This window comes from Nansenia antarctica (genome assembly GCF_963989245.1).
Source record: "Nansenia antarctica genome assembly, chromosome: 16".
In the NCBI taxonomy this organism is placed as follows: Eukaryota; Metazoa; Chordata; class Actinopteri; order Argentiniformes; family Microstomatidae; genus Nansenia; species Nansenia antarctica.
In genome coordinates this window covers 26,604,723-26,622,312 of record NC_137686.1, presented here as the reverse complement: position 1 = coordinate 26,622,312, position 17,590 = coordinate 26,604,723, and the positions used below count along the sequence as shown (strand labels likewise).

Sequence of the window (17,590 nt, the reverse complement as noted above, 5' to 3'; positions counted from 1 at the left end):
CCAGGTCCGCTCTTTCAACAGCACGTTTTTTTGGGGTTTCTGCAAATGCACCCCAATGTTAGCCAGAAGGCGAATGTTCACCCCCCTCTCCTGGTCCTCACCCCCTGCCCTGGTCCCCTCCTCCCTCCCCCCAGACACCCCATGAAGCAGCAGGACTCTGTGGAGTGTCAGCTGAAGAGGGTGGACGCCACGCGGGTGGACGCCGACGACATCATAGAGAAGATCCTGCAGAGCCAGGACTTCAGCCACGGCCAGCTGGACTCCAGTGCGGAGGGTACGCTACGCTACACTATCCTACACTATGCTACACTACACTATTCTACACTATTCTACGCTACAATACGTTACGCTACACTATGCTACGCTACAATATGTTACGCTACACTACGCTAGGCCTCAGGGAGGCACTAGGGCTTCGGCTCGGATGGCTAGCGTACTACTGTCAAAGTTTAGGGGGTACAGCCCCCTAGACTTCAGCTCAGATTTACTACAAAGAGGTAGCAGCCACAGTCGAACTCTAGGTTTAGCTCGGACGGCTAGCGTCTTAGAGGTGGGGGGGGGACGTACTGTCAAGGTTTAGGGGGGTACAGCCTCTAGATTTCAGCTCAGGTGTACTACAAACAGAGGTAGTCAATCTCTAGCGAATGGGGGAGGGGGGGGGGGAAGGCTGTTTCCATGGAGACGAGGAGGAAGAAAGTGCTGGAGGGGATTTGATGGTTTGAGACAAGAGAGAAAGGAGGACAAGAGGGAGGGAGAGTTCCGTTCTAGGAGAGAGGTGTTTAGCCTCACAGAGGGGGGTCTCAGCAGGCCTTCACAGCTGTGACAGGCGGGGCTGTAGTGTCCTTCACACACACACACACACACACACACACACACACACACTTCTCTGGAGGGGACAGGATAAAGTGACTCCCCTCCTCATCAACCAGGTTAGGGTTGAGGTGTGCAACCAGTCGGTAGTGAAATATGACCAGAAATGATTGACCAGTTATTTCCCAACCAATCAAACCATTTGTTTTAAGGTGATAACCAACCAGATATCGTCAGCCATACAATTCTCAATAACCTATATTGTATATGTTATATGTGGACACTAGGCCAGGAATATATAGCAGTCGTGTCTAGATAATAATAATCATTTGGCCTATAAACAGTAGCTTCTTGTCTGCTCACCGCCCACAGAGAAGAAAGCTCTCGTCAATACTCACACACTGTATTTTTAGATCGCCTAGCAACCCACCACGAGCCATTTTGCGTGCAAGCACGACCTTGACGTTGATTGACACCACTAACTTCATTGTCTCTGTTTGTGTGTCTCTCTCTCTCTGTGTCTGTGTGTCTGTGTGTGTGTGTGATCCCCACAGAGGGGGGGCTCAGTCTGTTCGTCGGGCCTGGTGGAAGCACGGCGCTGGGAAGCCAGTACACCAGGTGGGTGTGTGTGTGTGTGTGATCGTTACGCCACACGTCATGAGCTCAATAAGCTCTACAAGAACACAACAGCAGCCATTTCCCAGCCATGACGACCCCTCAGTCAGTATTAAGTGAATACGTGTACTGGTTGAGAGTCAAATGGATTTTTGAATTGTAAAACCTGTGACAGAGTTGCTAGACCTAAACGTTTAATCCGAAAAAGGAAAGTACGGTATTTGTTGTGAAACGCTGTCAGTGTTTTTTTTAATGTCTCTCAAACTTATTTAAACTTTCAAAGGAATTTAGGAATTTAGGAATGTGTTAACCTAGGTGTGTTCCCTTAAAACCAGTTAAAGTGTAGAAATGCCTAAAACAATGGGTTTGTTGTTGTGAAACCCACAAACCTTTCGCTAGTGAGGGAGCCCCATTTTGAGTTGATAGGTGTACATTTTTTGGCGTGTCATCAAACTGTTAAACACATGTCTGCGGTGTTCTCTTTCAGGGTCGGGGTTGGGACCTACGAGCAGGTGGTGATCAAGCACTAGGCTCCGGGACGTTGGGGGGGGGGTGTGTGAGGGGTGGAGGACGGACGTCAGAGATAAGGTGCCACAACACCCCGGAGGTCTGACAGGAAGAGGAGGAGGCTGTGGACGGGATGGAGGTGGGGCTGGAGGTGGCAGCAGCAGTTGTCTCACCTCTGCCCCCCCCCCCCCCCCCCCCCCCTAGGAGAAACATTTGTCCTAAGTGCAATCGGTGCGATCCCTGAGGAACTGAACCTGTGTGACACCACTGCTCCCCCTAGTGTCGATGGAGGGGACTTCACAGGCCACAATGGCATAACGATTGGGTATTTAAAGAGGAGATATAGGTCTATTGACTTAGGTGTGTGCTGTTGCACTTCAGAGATGTGGAACAGTAATGTACTTTCCGACCGATATCGGAGAGTCACTGTGGTCGATGAAGGCTCCTTTGGTGTAAAGCAAACATTGTTTTATGTTAGAAGTCCCTTGCATATAGGTCAAGGGTTTCGAGTTTCTATCTTTGTTTGTTTGTTGTTGGGGTTAGGGTTCACTGCTGCTTAATATGTTCACTGTGTAAAATGAACGAGTGCTATTAGACACACACACACACGCACACGCACACATACACATACACACACAGACACATACACATACACATACACACACACACGCGCAGACACCCACACCCACACACACACCCACACACACACGCGCAGACACCCACACCCACCCCCACACACACCCCCACACACACACACACACACGCACACACGCGCAGACACCCACACCCACCCCCACACACAGTCACTGTGTCAACTGACAGAAGAGGAAGTTTTCTGAATATTAAGGTGATGAGCTGGTTTCATTTCCTTATTATTATGACCACAATAAATAAAAAACACAGAACTGAACACACAGGACACAGTATGTCAGCCGGCTACGGGGGTGTCCCAAGTTCTCTCACAAGAACAAAAGGGAAAGTGATACCGTACCCGACATGTAACCGCCGGGCTGTTAAGCCGCGAGGAGACACAAGATACACAGGGAGAACTTAATTGAAATTCTGACAGCAAAAACATTACATAAGAGGATAAGAAGATGCAGCGCAGATGGTGCCTGGCTCGCTTGGCTCACGGATGAAGCGATGAAGAGAAGAGAAAAGAAAGCGAGGGAGGAGGAAAGAGGAGCGCGTCAACATCAGAGAGAGAGGTGAAGGTGTCCTTGCTCGCAGCCAAAGAAGAGGAGGAGGCACCACACGCTGCTAACAGTTCTGCAGCTCGTACTGTAAGAAGAGTCCCGGGGTTTTAGGTTTCAAGTCCTCAGCGGAAAATTAATTACAGCTTAGCCGTGTGTGAACACAAAACAGTCAACAGGCCCTGCTCCTGCACCTGCTGGGCTGCTCGCTGGAAAAGTTGTACTTTGGTTGTACAATGGAATACGTCTGATAAAAAGCATGGACCAGATGATCCATCAGATGTTTATTTTTAGTTGTTTTTTCAGGAAGATTATTTTGGTACTGTAATAGGTATAGACCTAGAGAACTTATGTGGGAGTTCTGTTGAATCAGAGATGTTTTCATATTGTTGAGTTGAGAATAGGCCGAGAGAGGGTCAGGACAGGTGCGTTTAAGGAGATCTGGTACGTGGAGAGTTCTGTTAACCACTGGAAATGCCATACAATGTCTGCAAAGCCAAACATGATCATATCTATTATTATTATATATTGTTGAGTATATTTCTGATGTATGTTTGGAGAATATGTTATTCATGATGCAGAGTTAGTAATGCGAGTATTGCCACTTTTAATAACCACATTGATAGCATACCCATACCAGTCTGTAGTTATTGTGTTATGAATAGGTCCGTGGGTTTGACAGAAAGAGGGAGAAATGACAGTATTTCCATGTTACTACCTCAAACCTGGAAGATCAAAATAATGACTTGCACAATGACTTTGCCAGTTATGATTATTATGATTATTAAGTAATAGGTTATGACTCACTGGTTACTCAAACATGATGGCGTTTCATTCGTTTCTTGTTGGTGAAGGGAAGTGAAGAAATGTTAAGTGACTTTACTGCGCTGTTTGGGCCACCGTTGTGTAGCTCCTGTTGGTATTTCTCATATTGTAACAGGCACATACTGTGTTGATTATTGTTTTGACAATTTCTCTGTACAGTGATGCAAGTGCCTGACCCATACAGTAATGTTCAGTGTCTGTTATATAAGTACTCCTTGTCTATATCCCATTACACAAACACACATGATGTGTTGTTCTGTCAAATAAATAAATAAAAAGATTCCATTTATTTAAACGACTCTGAACCATGAACTAGCTTCTCTTGGCTACTAGATCTATCAATCAATCAAGTTTTATTTGTATAGCGCATTTCTCACAAGATGTGATTCAATGTGCTTCACATAATGACAGAGCATACAAGCAGGCAACGGTAAAAAACCTGTACACTGTGCATCCAGGAAAATTCCCTTGCAGCCCTCTACTCAGAGCGACTACTACCAGTTTGCCTACCAGCGCACAGCAGCGGCCCCCAAACACCGCCCCCCCGGGGGACCCCAGCCGCCCCACACACCCAGCCCAGCCAACCAAGCACACCATAATAACCCCGCAGCAGGCTAGCCAAGCAGGTGCCCCAGCGGCAGAACAGACCAAGCACTAGACTACTTTAATGGCAGGGAAGTATCTGACAAATAAGTAGTTAAATAGTGAACTACACCTAAATGAAGGGAAGCTCACGTGAGGGGTAGAGAATCCGAATGCAATCATTACTACCGTACTGGTAGATATTAGTGTTCTCAAAACCCCCTGCCATTGATGGTTATTTAGTTGTGTGCTCAAAACCATAAGAGCTGTATGGGCATTGTGATATGGACTTGAATACAGACTTAAACCAGATTTTCTAAATATTTTTTTTATCTGAGACCCTACACATGAAGATAAAACAATCAGACTTGGGAGTTGTCAGTTTCGCCCACACACAATTTTTTATTGTAAATATTGAACACGATAATCGGGCGTTTGCTGTCCTTGGTCGGAAGGGGGGAAATCGGGCCAAAATCGGCTAGATTATCTTTATGTGTGTACCAGGCTTTAGTTTACACACGTACGGTACCCTTCACCAATATCTCCAGTATCAACTTGGGTCTGTCTGCTCTAGAGGTATTCTCTCCACAAAACAATGCAAATGACACGACATGGTCACCTTTCGTAAAAGTATTTTTTTATTAGAAAACAAAATGCAACAGAGCAATTAACCCAAACACAGCACAATGTCAGCAGGGCTCAGTGTGTGGTACAAAGTCACCTTCGTCAAGGCTTGCTCTGGAGGATTAAAACATTCTCAGACCCGTTTATGTACAAATCAATTTTGGAGCTTTTCCAGAGAGAGAGAGAGAGAAAAAAACAAAAAAAAACAAAGATAACCATAAAAAAATTAAAATGCCTTATTTTTTTCTCCTCCTTCTCTTTTCTCAATTCAACAACGGTCTCAAGTGAAGAGTAACAATGGTCTAAGAAAGGGATGATGAGAAAGGCAGAGAGAGAGAGAAAGAGAGAAAGAGAGAGATCTACATAAAGCAACGTTACGTTGGCCGAAGTGGACATGTCCAGGGGAGGGGGAGAGGTTCGTTTTGTCGTGCTATTTTTTTTGTCATTTTAACACCAGTGACAAGAGTCGACGATCACAAGTAAAAAAAGAAAAAAAAGGGGAGTAAAAAGTAAAAAGATCAGCAGAGAGGAGAGGAAGACAGGGGATGGGTGGGGGAGGAGGGAGGGGGGAGGTGAGGTGTAAAACTGCGCTAGGGGGAGCCGTCGGCCCTGATGCTCGCCGCCGTCGTCCTCTCTCCTCCCCCCTCCGTGCTCTGGCTCCGCCGGCGGTCTCCGTGCTTCCCGTGGTCCTTCCCGTTGCTGGGCTCCCGCCCCCGGTGGCCCTTCTCTTTACTGCGGCTGCGTTTGTGCGCCTTCTCCCTCTGCTTCTCCTCCGCCCCGTCCCTCTCCCCCCTCTCTCCCTTCTCCTTCCTGCCCTTCTTCTTCTCCTCCCCCCCTTCTCCCCCCGGCTCCGCCTTGCTCTTGCTCCCGCTGCGGGACCTCTTCTTGCTCGACTTCTCCGCCTTGTGTTTCTTCTCCCGGCTCCCGTCTCGGCTGGACCGCTTGGAGGCCTTCCTCTCCTCCCTGTGCCTCCCCCCTCCCCCTCCCTTCTCCTCCCCCCCGCCCCTCGATTCCTTGCTCCTCTTCGGGGCGTCGGCCTCTCCTCCTTTGCTCCTCTTATCCTTGGACCTCTCCCTCTCCTTGTCTACGGCGCCGGCCCTGTCTTTGTGGTGCTCCCTGTCCTTCCGGTGGTGCTCCGCCCCTCCTCCCCCTCCCCCGTCCCTCTCCTTCTCCCCCCTGCCCTTCTCCCTGTCTTTGCGTTCGCCCCCCCGGCGCTGCTCCCTGCTGCCCTCCCGTTCCACCCGGCGCTCCAAGGGCCTGTCGGCGCTCCGGGACCTCCGTCTCTCCCTGTCCCCTCCCCCTCCCCCGCCGCCCCCCCTGTCCCTCTCGCCCCCTCCCCGGTCCCCGCCTCTCTCCCTCTCCCTGTCCCTGTCTCCCCCCCGGTCGCGGTCCGGCCTACCCTCTTTCTCCTTCCTCTGGCGGTCGCGCTCCCTCTCCAGCTCGTTGTCGAAGCTCTGGCCGCGGCGGTCCCGTTCCCGGTGGTGGCTCCCGCTGCGGGAGCGTTTGTGGGGGGATCTCCGGGGGCTCGGCGTACGTCTGGGGCTCCTGGGAGGAAGAGAGGCCACACTCGGGTCAAAACTAAGCTCCGGACCTGGGGTTGATGGGGCCTTTTCAGCCGCAGCCCCGTCCCTCTGGAACGCCCTCCCCAACCAGACAGACCAACACCCTCCCAACATTTAAACAGGCCCTCAAAACCCACCTCTTCAAGCTCGCCTTCATCAGTTAACCCTCTCCCCCTCCCCTTCCCATGTGTCCCCAGCACTACCTTAATTAGGCCCCTATATACTTTCTTTTATTTATTTCTTGTGTCTTTTTATTATTACTACTCAATCTTTTCAGTTTGTAAAACGTCTTTGAGTGTCTAGAAAAACGCTAAGTCTAATGTATTATTATTATTATTATTATAAAACTAGAACGACGAAGAGGACCCCGACCGTCCATACAAGAGATGCATACAATGTTATTATCAAAAGACCAGAGAGAACACCAGGAACACAAGTGTGGACGACTTGTGGGGAACGCCGGCGTTCCTGAGCTCTTCCCTGATCTGATTTTCCCACCTGGAGTGTCGCTTCTGTTCAGGCTGCCTGCCGCCAGCCGCCGCCGCCTCCTCCACCCCCCCCGCCTCCTCCTCCCCCGCCTCCTCCTTCACCGCGACCTTCCGGGGGCGGCCCTTCATGTGCGTGTCGATCATCTTCTGCACGGGCACGGGGATGCGCGGGAAGAGCGTGGAGAACCACTCCAGCTTGGTGAGGTAGGAGCGTAGCATCTCTCCGATGGTCATGACGCAGCCTCCCCCGGCCTTCACGTCCAGCTCCTGGGAACAGAGGGTGGGGGTGGGGGGGGGAGGGCGTAGTTCAAAGCTTTATTAACACGTTCTGACGTAAACAAACTCAAACAGAAGGCAATGTGTTTCATTTGTTGTTGTTGTTTTTTTTGTTTTGGTATTTCAGCACAACTTTCACTATGGCCCTTGTTTTCAGTGCTTGCCTCTACGACTCAATTAGAAATCAAATAGAATTTGTGATGACCAAATACCGAACCTTCACCTCTGTTTTCATCCTGCTTAATATCAAATCCTTAAAAAAATGTGCTTTGGTTGCTAAACTGCAAGAAATAAAAAGTATGGAAATGGAAAAAAATCTCACTCTCTCTGTCTATCTATCTAACCTGACTGGCTGTCCTCAAAGAGTCTGTGCTTACACTGGGAGGCCCCCCCCACCTGGACAGTGATAAGGGAACGCCAGGATTCGACAGTAACGCTTGGTTTGTTTGCGCGAGCCGGACGACGCTGCTGGATCCTGGATATGTTTACCTGTGTGCAGGAAGAACAACAGACGGCGCAGGCGCCAGACCAGCAGCGCCGTCGGGCTCGCGCAAACAAACCCGCCGATTTTATTACTTGCTCCGGGCAAGCGTTACTGTCGAACCCTGAACGTGTGTCAATAGTCTAAAGAGGCTTCATCTCCTTCTCTTGTCTCCTTTCCTTCCACCTGCACGGACGTTAAACAACTGGCCAGGCGAAGCGAGGATCAGTCACGAGGCTGTGTGTTCCAAATGGCTGTCACCTGTCCAGTGGTCTGACATCGGTGATGGAGAGAAGACACAGGGAGAGGGGAGAGAGGAGGAGGAGGAGCCAATGAAGACTATTGAGACGCATCCTTAAGGAGCGAGTAATCAAGGATAGCTAGTGTACGACTAGTTCTGTCTGGTTCATGGGAACCTGGGCCCACAGTGTAAGCACAGAGTGGAGGAGGAGGAGGAGGGAGGGAGGGTGGGCTACTCAGGTAATGTGCACACCAGCTACACACAAGAGAGCAGATCTAAATGGATAGAGAACAGCCGCTTTGCACTCACACACGCAACCCAACAGTGCTGAGATACAATTTCCAATTCACCTGCTGCACAAGGGGCATCTAAAGAAGAGAACAGGGGAAATTAGCCAGTTGGGTAGGAGGTCAGAGGATGGTCAGGTTATTAAAAATATATATTGCATCAGAACATGAATGTAGGCCTGGTTGCACAGTCAGCCAAATAACTAGCCAGCCAATTAGGGGGGGGTGTTGTGTGTGCGGGGGGTTTGAATGCACAGAGAAGACGATCTATAACAGGGTTCTCTCCGGGGTTCAAAGTGTGTGTGTGTGTATGTGTGTGTGTATGTGTGTGTTATCTGTATGTAAGTGACAGTGGTAGGAGTAAATTCATTTCTTTAGTTGCAATATAGTCATATGAACACAGATATCTTGTTGGTCTGGGAGATGGAACCCTGCTATAAATTGTAATGGCATCACTATCACTATGTATTTTTTTTTCTTCTTCTACAACTTTAGTTTTGTGCAACAAGTCCTGATTACATCTGGGCAAAGACACAGGGCATGCCTTGAGCTAACATGATGACTGGTCTAATACGGTTCACTCTAACTTCATATATACTTACCCTGACAAAATACCCAGCAGCACGGCAGTGAGTGAGTGACCTAGCTACCCGACTTTGGAGGGGCGGTGGAGGAGGAGGAGGAGGAGGAGGACTGGGACTGGGGCGCGATTAAGCCAAATGAAGGCAAAGGTGAAAAATCAGCTATGAGCATCACAACGAGGAAGAGAACGGAGACATTGTTGTTGTTTTTTTGGGGGGGTTTGGACAGGTGTCATGTCATGCGACTACTACTGTTGTTGTTGTGGTTACTGAGAGGAAAGAAACAGGAAAGCATTACCCGTGGCGACATACCTCCTCATCATCCAGGAACCCATCATACCAGTCCACCAGGTCCGGGGGAGGCTGAGTGTATCTGAGGACACACACACACACACACACACACACACACACAAACACACACGCACACACACTGAGCATCCCAATAAACCACATTCACGTATTTTTACCGCCTTGGGTGAAAACAAACACAGACATTCACAGACACACTGCTGCAGGCCTATGGGTCTCTCTGTGTTTGAGTTCACGTGGGAGGGGAATCGTGGGAATTATGGGAATTTAATACAACAGGCAAATTGGAACATCAGGACAGAGATATCTTGATTCGGGGATCGATTTTGTGTGTGTGACTGTCTGCTATTGAATAATGAAAACAACATATCCACTGGATTACAATGTAAAATCCTGCTTTAACAAACCCATAACAAACACACTATTACGTAATATTACTACTACTGTAAAATGGCCAGTTGGTGTGCTGATGTAAAGCATTTTCAGGTCGATAACTGAGGAAAAACAAACTGGAAAAGCCAGAAAAGGTTAACAGGTAATAATAATAAACTTTTATTTGTATAGCTAGCACTTTTCCTGCAAACTTTGCAGCTCAAAACGCTCCAATCATTATATAAATCATAATTTAATTATTTAGTCATTTAAAGGCAATATTAAAAAGATGGGTTTATAGTCTTCGACTTGAATATATTTGCTGAGGTTGCATCCCTAATGTAAACTGGCAGTGCATTCCACCATCTGGGTGCATAAAATGAGTATGCAGCCTCACAAAATCTCTTCTCTTGTACATGTGGTACACAGAGAAAGTCAGCGTCAGATGACCTGAGAGCTTTATTCGGTTGTTAAGTCGTGACGTGTTTCCGGGTCCAACGTTGGCTGAGGCGGTCTTCGAAATGCCTCAGTATTAATAATAATTCATTATATTTATATAGCGCTTTTCCGAGGCTCAAAGACGCTGACAAATATGGGGAAAACGGGAAAGTGCTGTGTCCCTTGTTGTATGAATAGATCCGAGTCTAAAAAACAATTGAACTGTCATTCTACCGCTTTAGTACACTGGTACTCTGGGGCAGGGAATTTCTGGTTTGGACCCGGAAATTACTAAACGTCACGTTTGACGTCAGACTTAACAACTGAATTGGGCTGATAGGCTAGCAGAAGACCTGAGAGCTCTATTGGGCTGATAGGCTAGCAGAAGACCTGAGAGCTCTATTGGGCTGACAGGCTAGCATAAGACCTGAGAGCTCTATTGGGCTGACAGGCTAGCATAAGACCTGAGAGCTCTATTGGGCTGACTGGCTAGCTAAAGACCTGAGAGCTCTATTGGGCTGACAGGCTAGCATAAGGTAGGTAGTCTGGTTAATGAAGTCTCGTACCGTATGTACATGAACCCGAGGGCCCTGATGTAGGGCGAGTCTGAGTGGGTGATCAGACCCATCACCTGTTTGCGGGTCAGCTTGAGGGTAAACAGTTTATACAGCAAGCAGAAGGCGGTGGACACGATCCCGCCGGTCCCGACTCCACGCACCTGAGGGAGGGAAGGAACAGAGGTTGAACACAGACCAGAGGTGTGGTTTCACTGTCCAGTCCTCCTAGCCTGTTAGTCTAGCGCTGTGTAATGACCTATACTTAGAGGGGGGATAATTATCTTTTCGTTTCAGAGGCATTTCCTAACAGTTGAGGCGTGTAAGTGTGATGTAAGGGTCTGCTAACTTTACCAGTTGGGATCCGGTTACTGACTTAACTGACATGTATGGTGTGTCTCTGGTCGTGATGCAACATACATACGTTGTACTGACACCGCCAGCCGCTGCTGCTACCAGCCAGACATCTCTAGACATTCATGTCCTCTGGGAGAGGGTTAAGAGGGGAAGGCAAAAGGCACGTACTTCTAACTTACCCCTCCGCACATTCCAGTCTGTCCCGCAGTCTTTCTGCTGCCTTTCTCCCAAGGCTCCACATGAGTCACCTGTTGAGGAAACAGGGAACCTGTCAAATGGCTGAGGAGGACGCAACCGATATGTTCACATGCTGAGATCTAGGCCCACTATTTGAATTAAGATGACAAGCCATAATGGTAAAATAATAACAATAATAATAATAGATTAAATCGAATAACAAATACAGTATTAGATTAGATTCACTTTGTCATTACATAGTACAGGACAATGCAACGAAATTATTGTGCGTCTAACCAGTACCAACCAAGTGCAACAAATAGCAATTATATTGCAGAGATAAGTACAGCAATCAAGTATGTGTTCCAAAGCAAAGGGGAGTCATAGGCCCAATGATTACACAGACCTATGCAGTCCTATGTGTAACTTTTTATCCATAATTTAACATTGGCGGCATTTCAGGCGCGCTGTGGCTAGCGAGCTAGACAGGGGAGCGTTCGTAAATCCGCTCTGAGTGCCGGAGCGCACACTGGGTTCAACGTCACAGAGCGACCGAGTAATTTGATTGGACGAGAGGCACTCCACGAGCGCTGATCAGATTTTCACAGCGAATTTACGAACGCACCCCTAGATAGCTAGCGACGCTACGTATAAGCAACGTCCGACTAAAAAACACCATAGGCTGCGCTCGTAAATTTGCTCTGGAAATCTGATCAGCACTGACGGAACGCCTCTGGTCCAATCAAATTACTTGACGTTGAACCCAGCGTGCGCTGCGGCGCTCTCGGAGCGGATTTTACGAACGCACCCTTACATAACAGCACCGTAGCTCACTAGCTGGGTTAGCCTAGCTAAACCACAGTAGCTACACTAGCTAAACAAAGCAGAACCGTTACACCAAAAAACAGTTTTAGTACGTCGAGAACGAAAGTGAACGAAAAACGCTCTGAACACTGAACACATTCATTAACGTAGGAAGGAAGACCAAAACACGCTTCTTATAAGATAAGATGGCTAAAACCGGCCAGAGTGAACTAAAGCGTAGAGACGAGGAACGTTTTTAGAACGTATTTTTAATACCTTGAAGTAGATCTCGTCCACCACCTCGTGGTACGTCTTCAGCTCGTACAGCTGCACCTTGAAGTAGGGCGACGACAGCACGTTGGTGAGGATCATGGGGTTCAGGTTCATGGTCTTCTCGTTGCCCCACAGAGGCAGGTTGTTGCCGTGTTTACCCCCCGCGGTGGGCTTAGTGACCACGGCCTGGGCCTGGGGCTGATGCCCGGCGTTGACGTTGTTGTGGGACATGATGATGTCTGGGTCCCCCCCCACGCCTAAACCGCGCTTATGCTAAGCTAACTTCAACACAAGCAGCGACACACGTCCAGTCTATCACGACGCCATTTGAAAAAGTGTTCGAATCTAAACCGTCACATCCGCTTAACGGCCGATGGAACGTCGATGGATTCGATGCGCGTGAATTCGAAGCTATTATTATAATGATTCCGCCGCGCGCCAGATTGTGTTGTTCTTCTTGTTCTTGTCTCGAGCCCTCGAGCTGCACACTGGGTTCGACGTCATGAAGGGACCGAGTGATTTGATTGGACGAGAGGGGGGTCACGTGGGACGCTCCGGCGCTCTCAGAGCTGATTTACGTTGAACGGCCTCTTCTTGTGGGTTTCGTCTTCTCAGCAGACGGTGTGATGCGTAACTACCGGGAATAGAGCCTCTTGGGGGGTTGCGTTCGTAAATACGCTCTGGACATCTGATCAGCAATCATTGGAACGCCTCTCGTCCAATCAAATCACTCGGTCGCTCTGTGACGTTGAAGCCAGCGTGCGTTCCGACGCTCTCGGAGCGAGTTTAGGAACGCACCCTTGTTTTGTCCAATCAGTTTTGAATGCGGGGTTGGGTACCAAAGTACAGCGTGACGACAGAGACAGGTTATAACATGGTTATATGTATGGTTCACCAAGTGATTGCAAAATGTTATGGAAAAACATAACATTTAATTAATTTGCAGTTCCAGATAAAAGGTATAGCCTATATGGCATGCACTACGTAACTTTACCAGTCAAACTTTGGCATATATTATGCCTTTTTGTAAAAAAAAAAAAATTCCCTCCCGGTTATGTCCCCATTTGTTCACATAAACAGTCAGTCAAACAATTATACCACTCCAGAGTATCCATTAGGCCTATATCCCTCAAAACACCAGACACATTTGCTTCAGTATCCAATTCCAGATATTGCATCAGGAAAACGAATTAAGCTGGATTGCCAGGAACATTGCCTGAGCTGCCAGTGGCAGAGAGCCATCCTATAGAGTAGTAGAGTACTGAACCGTCCCACAATGCCGTGCAGCGGCAGGGCTGGCCAGGACAGCCAGCGACACAAGGCCCTGAGGGTGTTCTCAGCGCCCATACTACCCCCTGCAGGGTGCTGCTAATGGCTGACAGCCAGCACTCGAGTTGAGGGGGGGATGAGGGGGGATGGCATCCCCCCAGAAATAAAAACAGTCAAAATCATCCCCCTTCTAAAACTGCCATCCCCCCTTTCCATCCCTTATGTCATTTTATCAATGAACGTGGTATTACTGCTATTTCAACATTTAGTTTTGCGCATATTGAGTAAAATACTGTGGGCGAGGGGGGGGGGCACGCACACGTGCAATGACATTTTTAACCAAGTCACTGACGCTGAAGTCACAGATGATGTGGGGATGCTAAAATTGTGCCCGTATGATAAAATCCACCATCCCCCCTGATTTTCTTTTACAACTTGAGTGCTGATGACAGCAGTTGCGTAACTGTAACTGTTGTAGGAGCCAGACTGAAGACACTGTTTTAATATCAAGTCTGGTATTTCGAAGCATTTAGGCTACTCAGTTTTTCCTTAGGAATGAATAGCGTAACTATAGTAACGTTTTGTCACTATACATCATCCATTTGGGTCTTGTTTCTGTCAGTAACAGGAAGGACACATACAGTAACCCAGCAGATGAGAGGGATAACAGGAGACGTTTTGCGAGAGCATCATCGTTTCTTAAATAGCCTCTAACTAACCACCGTGGCTCCCAGGCCTTGGATCTTAGATCAGCGGTCTCGGTCGAGGCTTTTAAAAAAACAGCTAAAGACTGTCTAGACAGGCTTTTGGATAGCCCCAAAAACCTCCTGTCTTTCTGTGTCCTGTTGATATTGTTGCACACTTGTTGTCTGTTACTTGTTCTTATTTTCACTTGTTTGCCTATTTTAACCTGCTATGGCTTTCGCTCTTTTATTATGTTTTATTATGTTTCTTCTTTTTTATGTTCTCCATATGTAAAGCACTTTGTGACCCTTGGTCTGGGAAAGGTGCTATACAAATACATTTGACTTACTTCCACATTTTTTCATCTTCACATTTTGTTGTTCCCCCAATCACTCCCATAGTTTTTTATGTTGGTAGTAGCTAAAGTAAGCTGAAGTTGTTAATGGATATTTAAACAACGCGGAACCATGGAATACTGTTCCTCATGGCCAATAGGATGCTGTCAAGATAAGGAACATAGTCTAGACTCTATAGGGCCGGTTTCACAGACAAGGCTTAAGCTTAGTCCTGGACTAAATCACACTTTCAATGTAAAATCTCCATTGAAGATGCTTTTTAGTCCAGGATTAGGCTTAAGCCCTGTCTGTGAAACTGGCCCTCAATAGTTCACTATACCTCAATAGTGAATTATACCTTTAATTCAGTATTCAGCTGATTGGAAAGTTTCCAAGGCCATTCCTTCTGAATCCATGAAGGGGATGAACACTTGTGGAGCAGGGAACACTTTAAACGCGAATTTAAACGCAAACCCTTGATTTGCCTTGAGAATAGACTTAAGCCCCTTTCACACATACGAGCCTTCCCAGTAGATTCCATGCAATTTCCAGGGTCAGCGTAAGTGTGAATGGGACTGACCAGGGAAATCCGCACAGGCAATTTCCCTTGTCGAGACCATGTATAATTCCATGCAATTTGCAGGGTCGCTGCATGTCTGAATGGACCCTGATTATTGCCTGGTCAGTCTCCTTTCACAGCTGTCCTGCATCGCGCAACCAGCAGGGCGGAGCGCATAAGAACTGCCCCAATATCGCTATGAGTAAATTTATATTGGTTATTGAAGGTAATGAAAGACATTTCAGTAGATTTATGATCAGTTTTATTTTATTATCCGATTGACTTTTTGAATATTTTTCTCGTTAAATAAAAAGTCAATATGATGGCTCATAGACACGTGGTCTGTAGAATAGTCACAATAGAAAACAACAGGATATATTACTAATTTCAGATAAAAACTACTTTCTCATATACAGAAGTGATTACAGTTAAAAAGAAAAAAAAGTATATAAAACACAAGTCACCGAAAAAGAACTTGTGGAAATATTGACATCGATAGGACATGACACAAAAATCTGTTTAGCTTTTCTTTCACCCACGGCAAAGATGACGAGTGGATATACTTCATAGGTCGTTAAAGTTTCACAAGTGGGAAAAAAACAACAAAAATAATCTATTATGATACACAGGTGGAGGAAAGGAATTGGAAGGAACCGGAAACCTTGTTAATGGTCACACACCTCGACCCCTCGGCCATTACAGTGTAAACAAAAACAACCCCTAACCTCAAAAGATTCTCACATAACAAAACAAAAATAAAAGCATTCAGTTGTGTCCTCAGTGGCTATACACAGAACCAACAACCCAATAACCCACTGCTCCCTGATACCGCCTTCACACCAGAGTCATTAAAGAACAACGGTAAACAGAACATTTCTGCCACGGTTCCGAGACTGACCTTTGACCCCAACGCAGGGGAACCAATGTGTTGGTCTTGGAACCAGGCGTTAGCATTCTAACAAGTTGCCAGGTTGGCACAGTTACATTCACATTCACATTCTAACAATCACATTCTAGTTGTGGAACCCGCCCCCCCCCCCCATTAGAACGGGGGGGTCCTCCTCCCCTCCTTCTTCTTCTTCTTCAGTTCAGACTCCTTCACAACTGGACTCCACACGCGGGCTCTGAGTACGGACTCGTGCCGGCCTCTCTCCCGGAGTTCCTGGCAGCCACTAAGACACAGTAGCTGGCGCCTGGCTTGAGGTTTTTCACGATGGCCTTCTCCCCGCCCTCCACCGTCACCTCGAAGTCCGGTACCCGGTGGTGGTGCTTCTTCCCGGGGGGGCAAGGCATAGACGTCGCTGTCTCCTGCTCCCGGACCACCAGGGTGTAGGACTGGGCCCCCGCTACGGGAGACCACCGGACCACCACGGAGTTGGACGAGTCGACGGTGACGGAGAGGATTTCTGGGATAGAGAGATCACCTGAGGGAGGGAAGATAGGACAGTGGGTTAGGGACGGGTGAACGGTTGTATTGTTTAGAAATACCCATAAAGCCGTGTTATTGATGGCTCAGTGTAGCGTTGAGAGAATGAACATGAATCCCGTACCATGAATATGATCTATGTTGTACAACAACTAACGCCTCGGTACTCACCGGTCTCTGATGTCATCCCCTCTTCACTGACATCTCTCCTCCTCCTCCTCCCGCTTAGCCTCACTGTCAAGAAGAAAGATACCAATAAAGTTGGGTGAACAGAGCGATAAGTTAACAAGTTTTCATCGGTTTTAACATCAACGCTCCTTTACGACTGGGACAGTCGTACGAGTAGGACAGCCATGCCTATTTCACCAACTATTAGAGCTGCCTTGGGGGTCTATAGAAAAACTGCAAAATAGCTTCATACTAGCTTATCCTGATGTGATTTTTTGAAAATGTAAGGATACTGGGTGGTAGAACGCACATATCTAGGAAAGGTCATGAAAGGAGGGTCCTGAAATTTGATCGAGTGCAAAGATATAGTTTTTCTTTTACTCACAGGGCCACTGTGACCCCACCCATGGCTGTTCTAGTGTTAAGAGTAGGTAGTTCAAAAAAAACACAAGGCGGCCACTAGTTCTAGTAGGATACTGTACATGTTCGATTCGGTCGTGTGTTTTTCCCACAGGACTCACAGCCCTCCCCCCCTCCTCTCCCGTTCCTCCCTACCTTCGGTGACATTGCTAGGGTCGCTCTCCCCCGCCGTGTTGCTAGCGGTGACCTCCAGGTCGTCCTGGTCGAGGCCCCACACAGGGCAGGGGGGCTGCACCCTGCTGCACAGCGCCGTCCTCACCACCTGGCTGGTGTCGTACACCGTGTACATGGTGGCGTACAGGGAGGCGTCCCACGAGATGGTGGCCGAGGCGTTGGTGCCCGTGTAGGTTACCCCCTGGGGAGGGCAGGGAGC

The 17,590-nt window shown here is 47.9% G+C and overlaps 2 protein-coding genes across 2 annotated transcripts in view; one reads left to right on the top strand and one right to left on the bottom strand.

Moving 5' to 3' along the window:
• Positions 1–1,955, top strand: part of LOC308171633 (EEIG family member 2-like) — a gene marked incomplete at both ends in the record, with an annotated part of 12,517 nt that extends 10,562 nt beyond the window's left edge. The window contains 3 exons of the mRNA XM_080546509.1: positions 135–274; positions 1,365–1,428; positions 1,913–1,955. Of these exons, the coding sequence (XP_080402635.1) occupies positions 135–274; positions 1,365–1,428; positions 1,913–1,955 (247 nt within the window). The remainder of the gene's footprint in view (positions 1–134; positions 275–1,364; positions 1,429–1,912) is intronic.
• Positions 1,956–5,147: 3,192 nt separating this feature from the next.
• Positions 5,148–12,804, bottom strand: prpf38b (pre-mRNA processing factor 38B). Its single transcript, XM_080547112.1, has 8 exons — positions 12,360–12,804; positions 11,282–11,350; positions 10,758–10,909; positions 9,385–9,445; positions 8,555–8,572; positions 7,217–7,473; positions 6,487–6,701; positions 5,148–5,946 (listed from the first exon to the last, which is right to left on the bottom strand). The coding sequence occupies exons 1-8, from the start codon at positions 12,585–12,587 to the stop codon at positions 5,747–5,749; spliced, it is 1,200 nt and encodes a 399-aa protein (XP_080403238.1). The 5' UTR covers positions 12,588–12,804; the 3' UTR covers positions 5,148–5,746.
• Positions 12,805–17,590: the final 4,786 nt, after the last annotated feature.

Excerpts from the sequence above, each read along its gene's own strand:
- prpf38b (XM_080547112.1), bottom strand. The coding sequence starts at position 12,587 with ATGTCCCACAACAACGTCAACGCCGGGCATCAGCCCCAGGCCCAGGCC. Across the intron at positions 10,910-11,281 it reads AGACTGGAATGTGCGGAGGG|GTGCGTGGAGTCGGGACCGG; the intron begins GTAAGTTAGAAG and ends TCCCTCCCTCAG. Across the intron at positions 5,947-6,486 it reads AGGCGGGGACCGGGGAGGGG|GGGAGAGGGACGGGGCGGAG; the intron begins GCGAGAGGGACA and ends AGGGAGAGAGGG.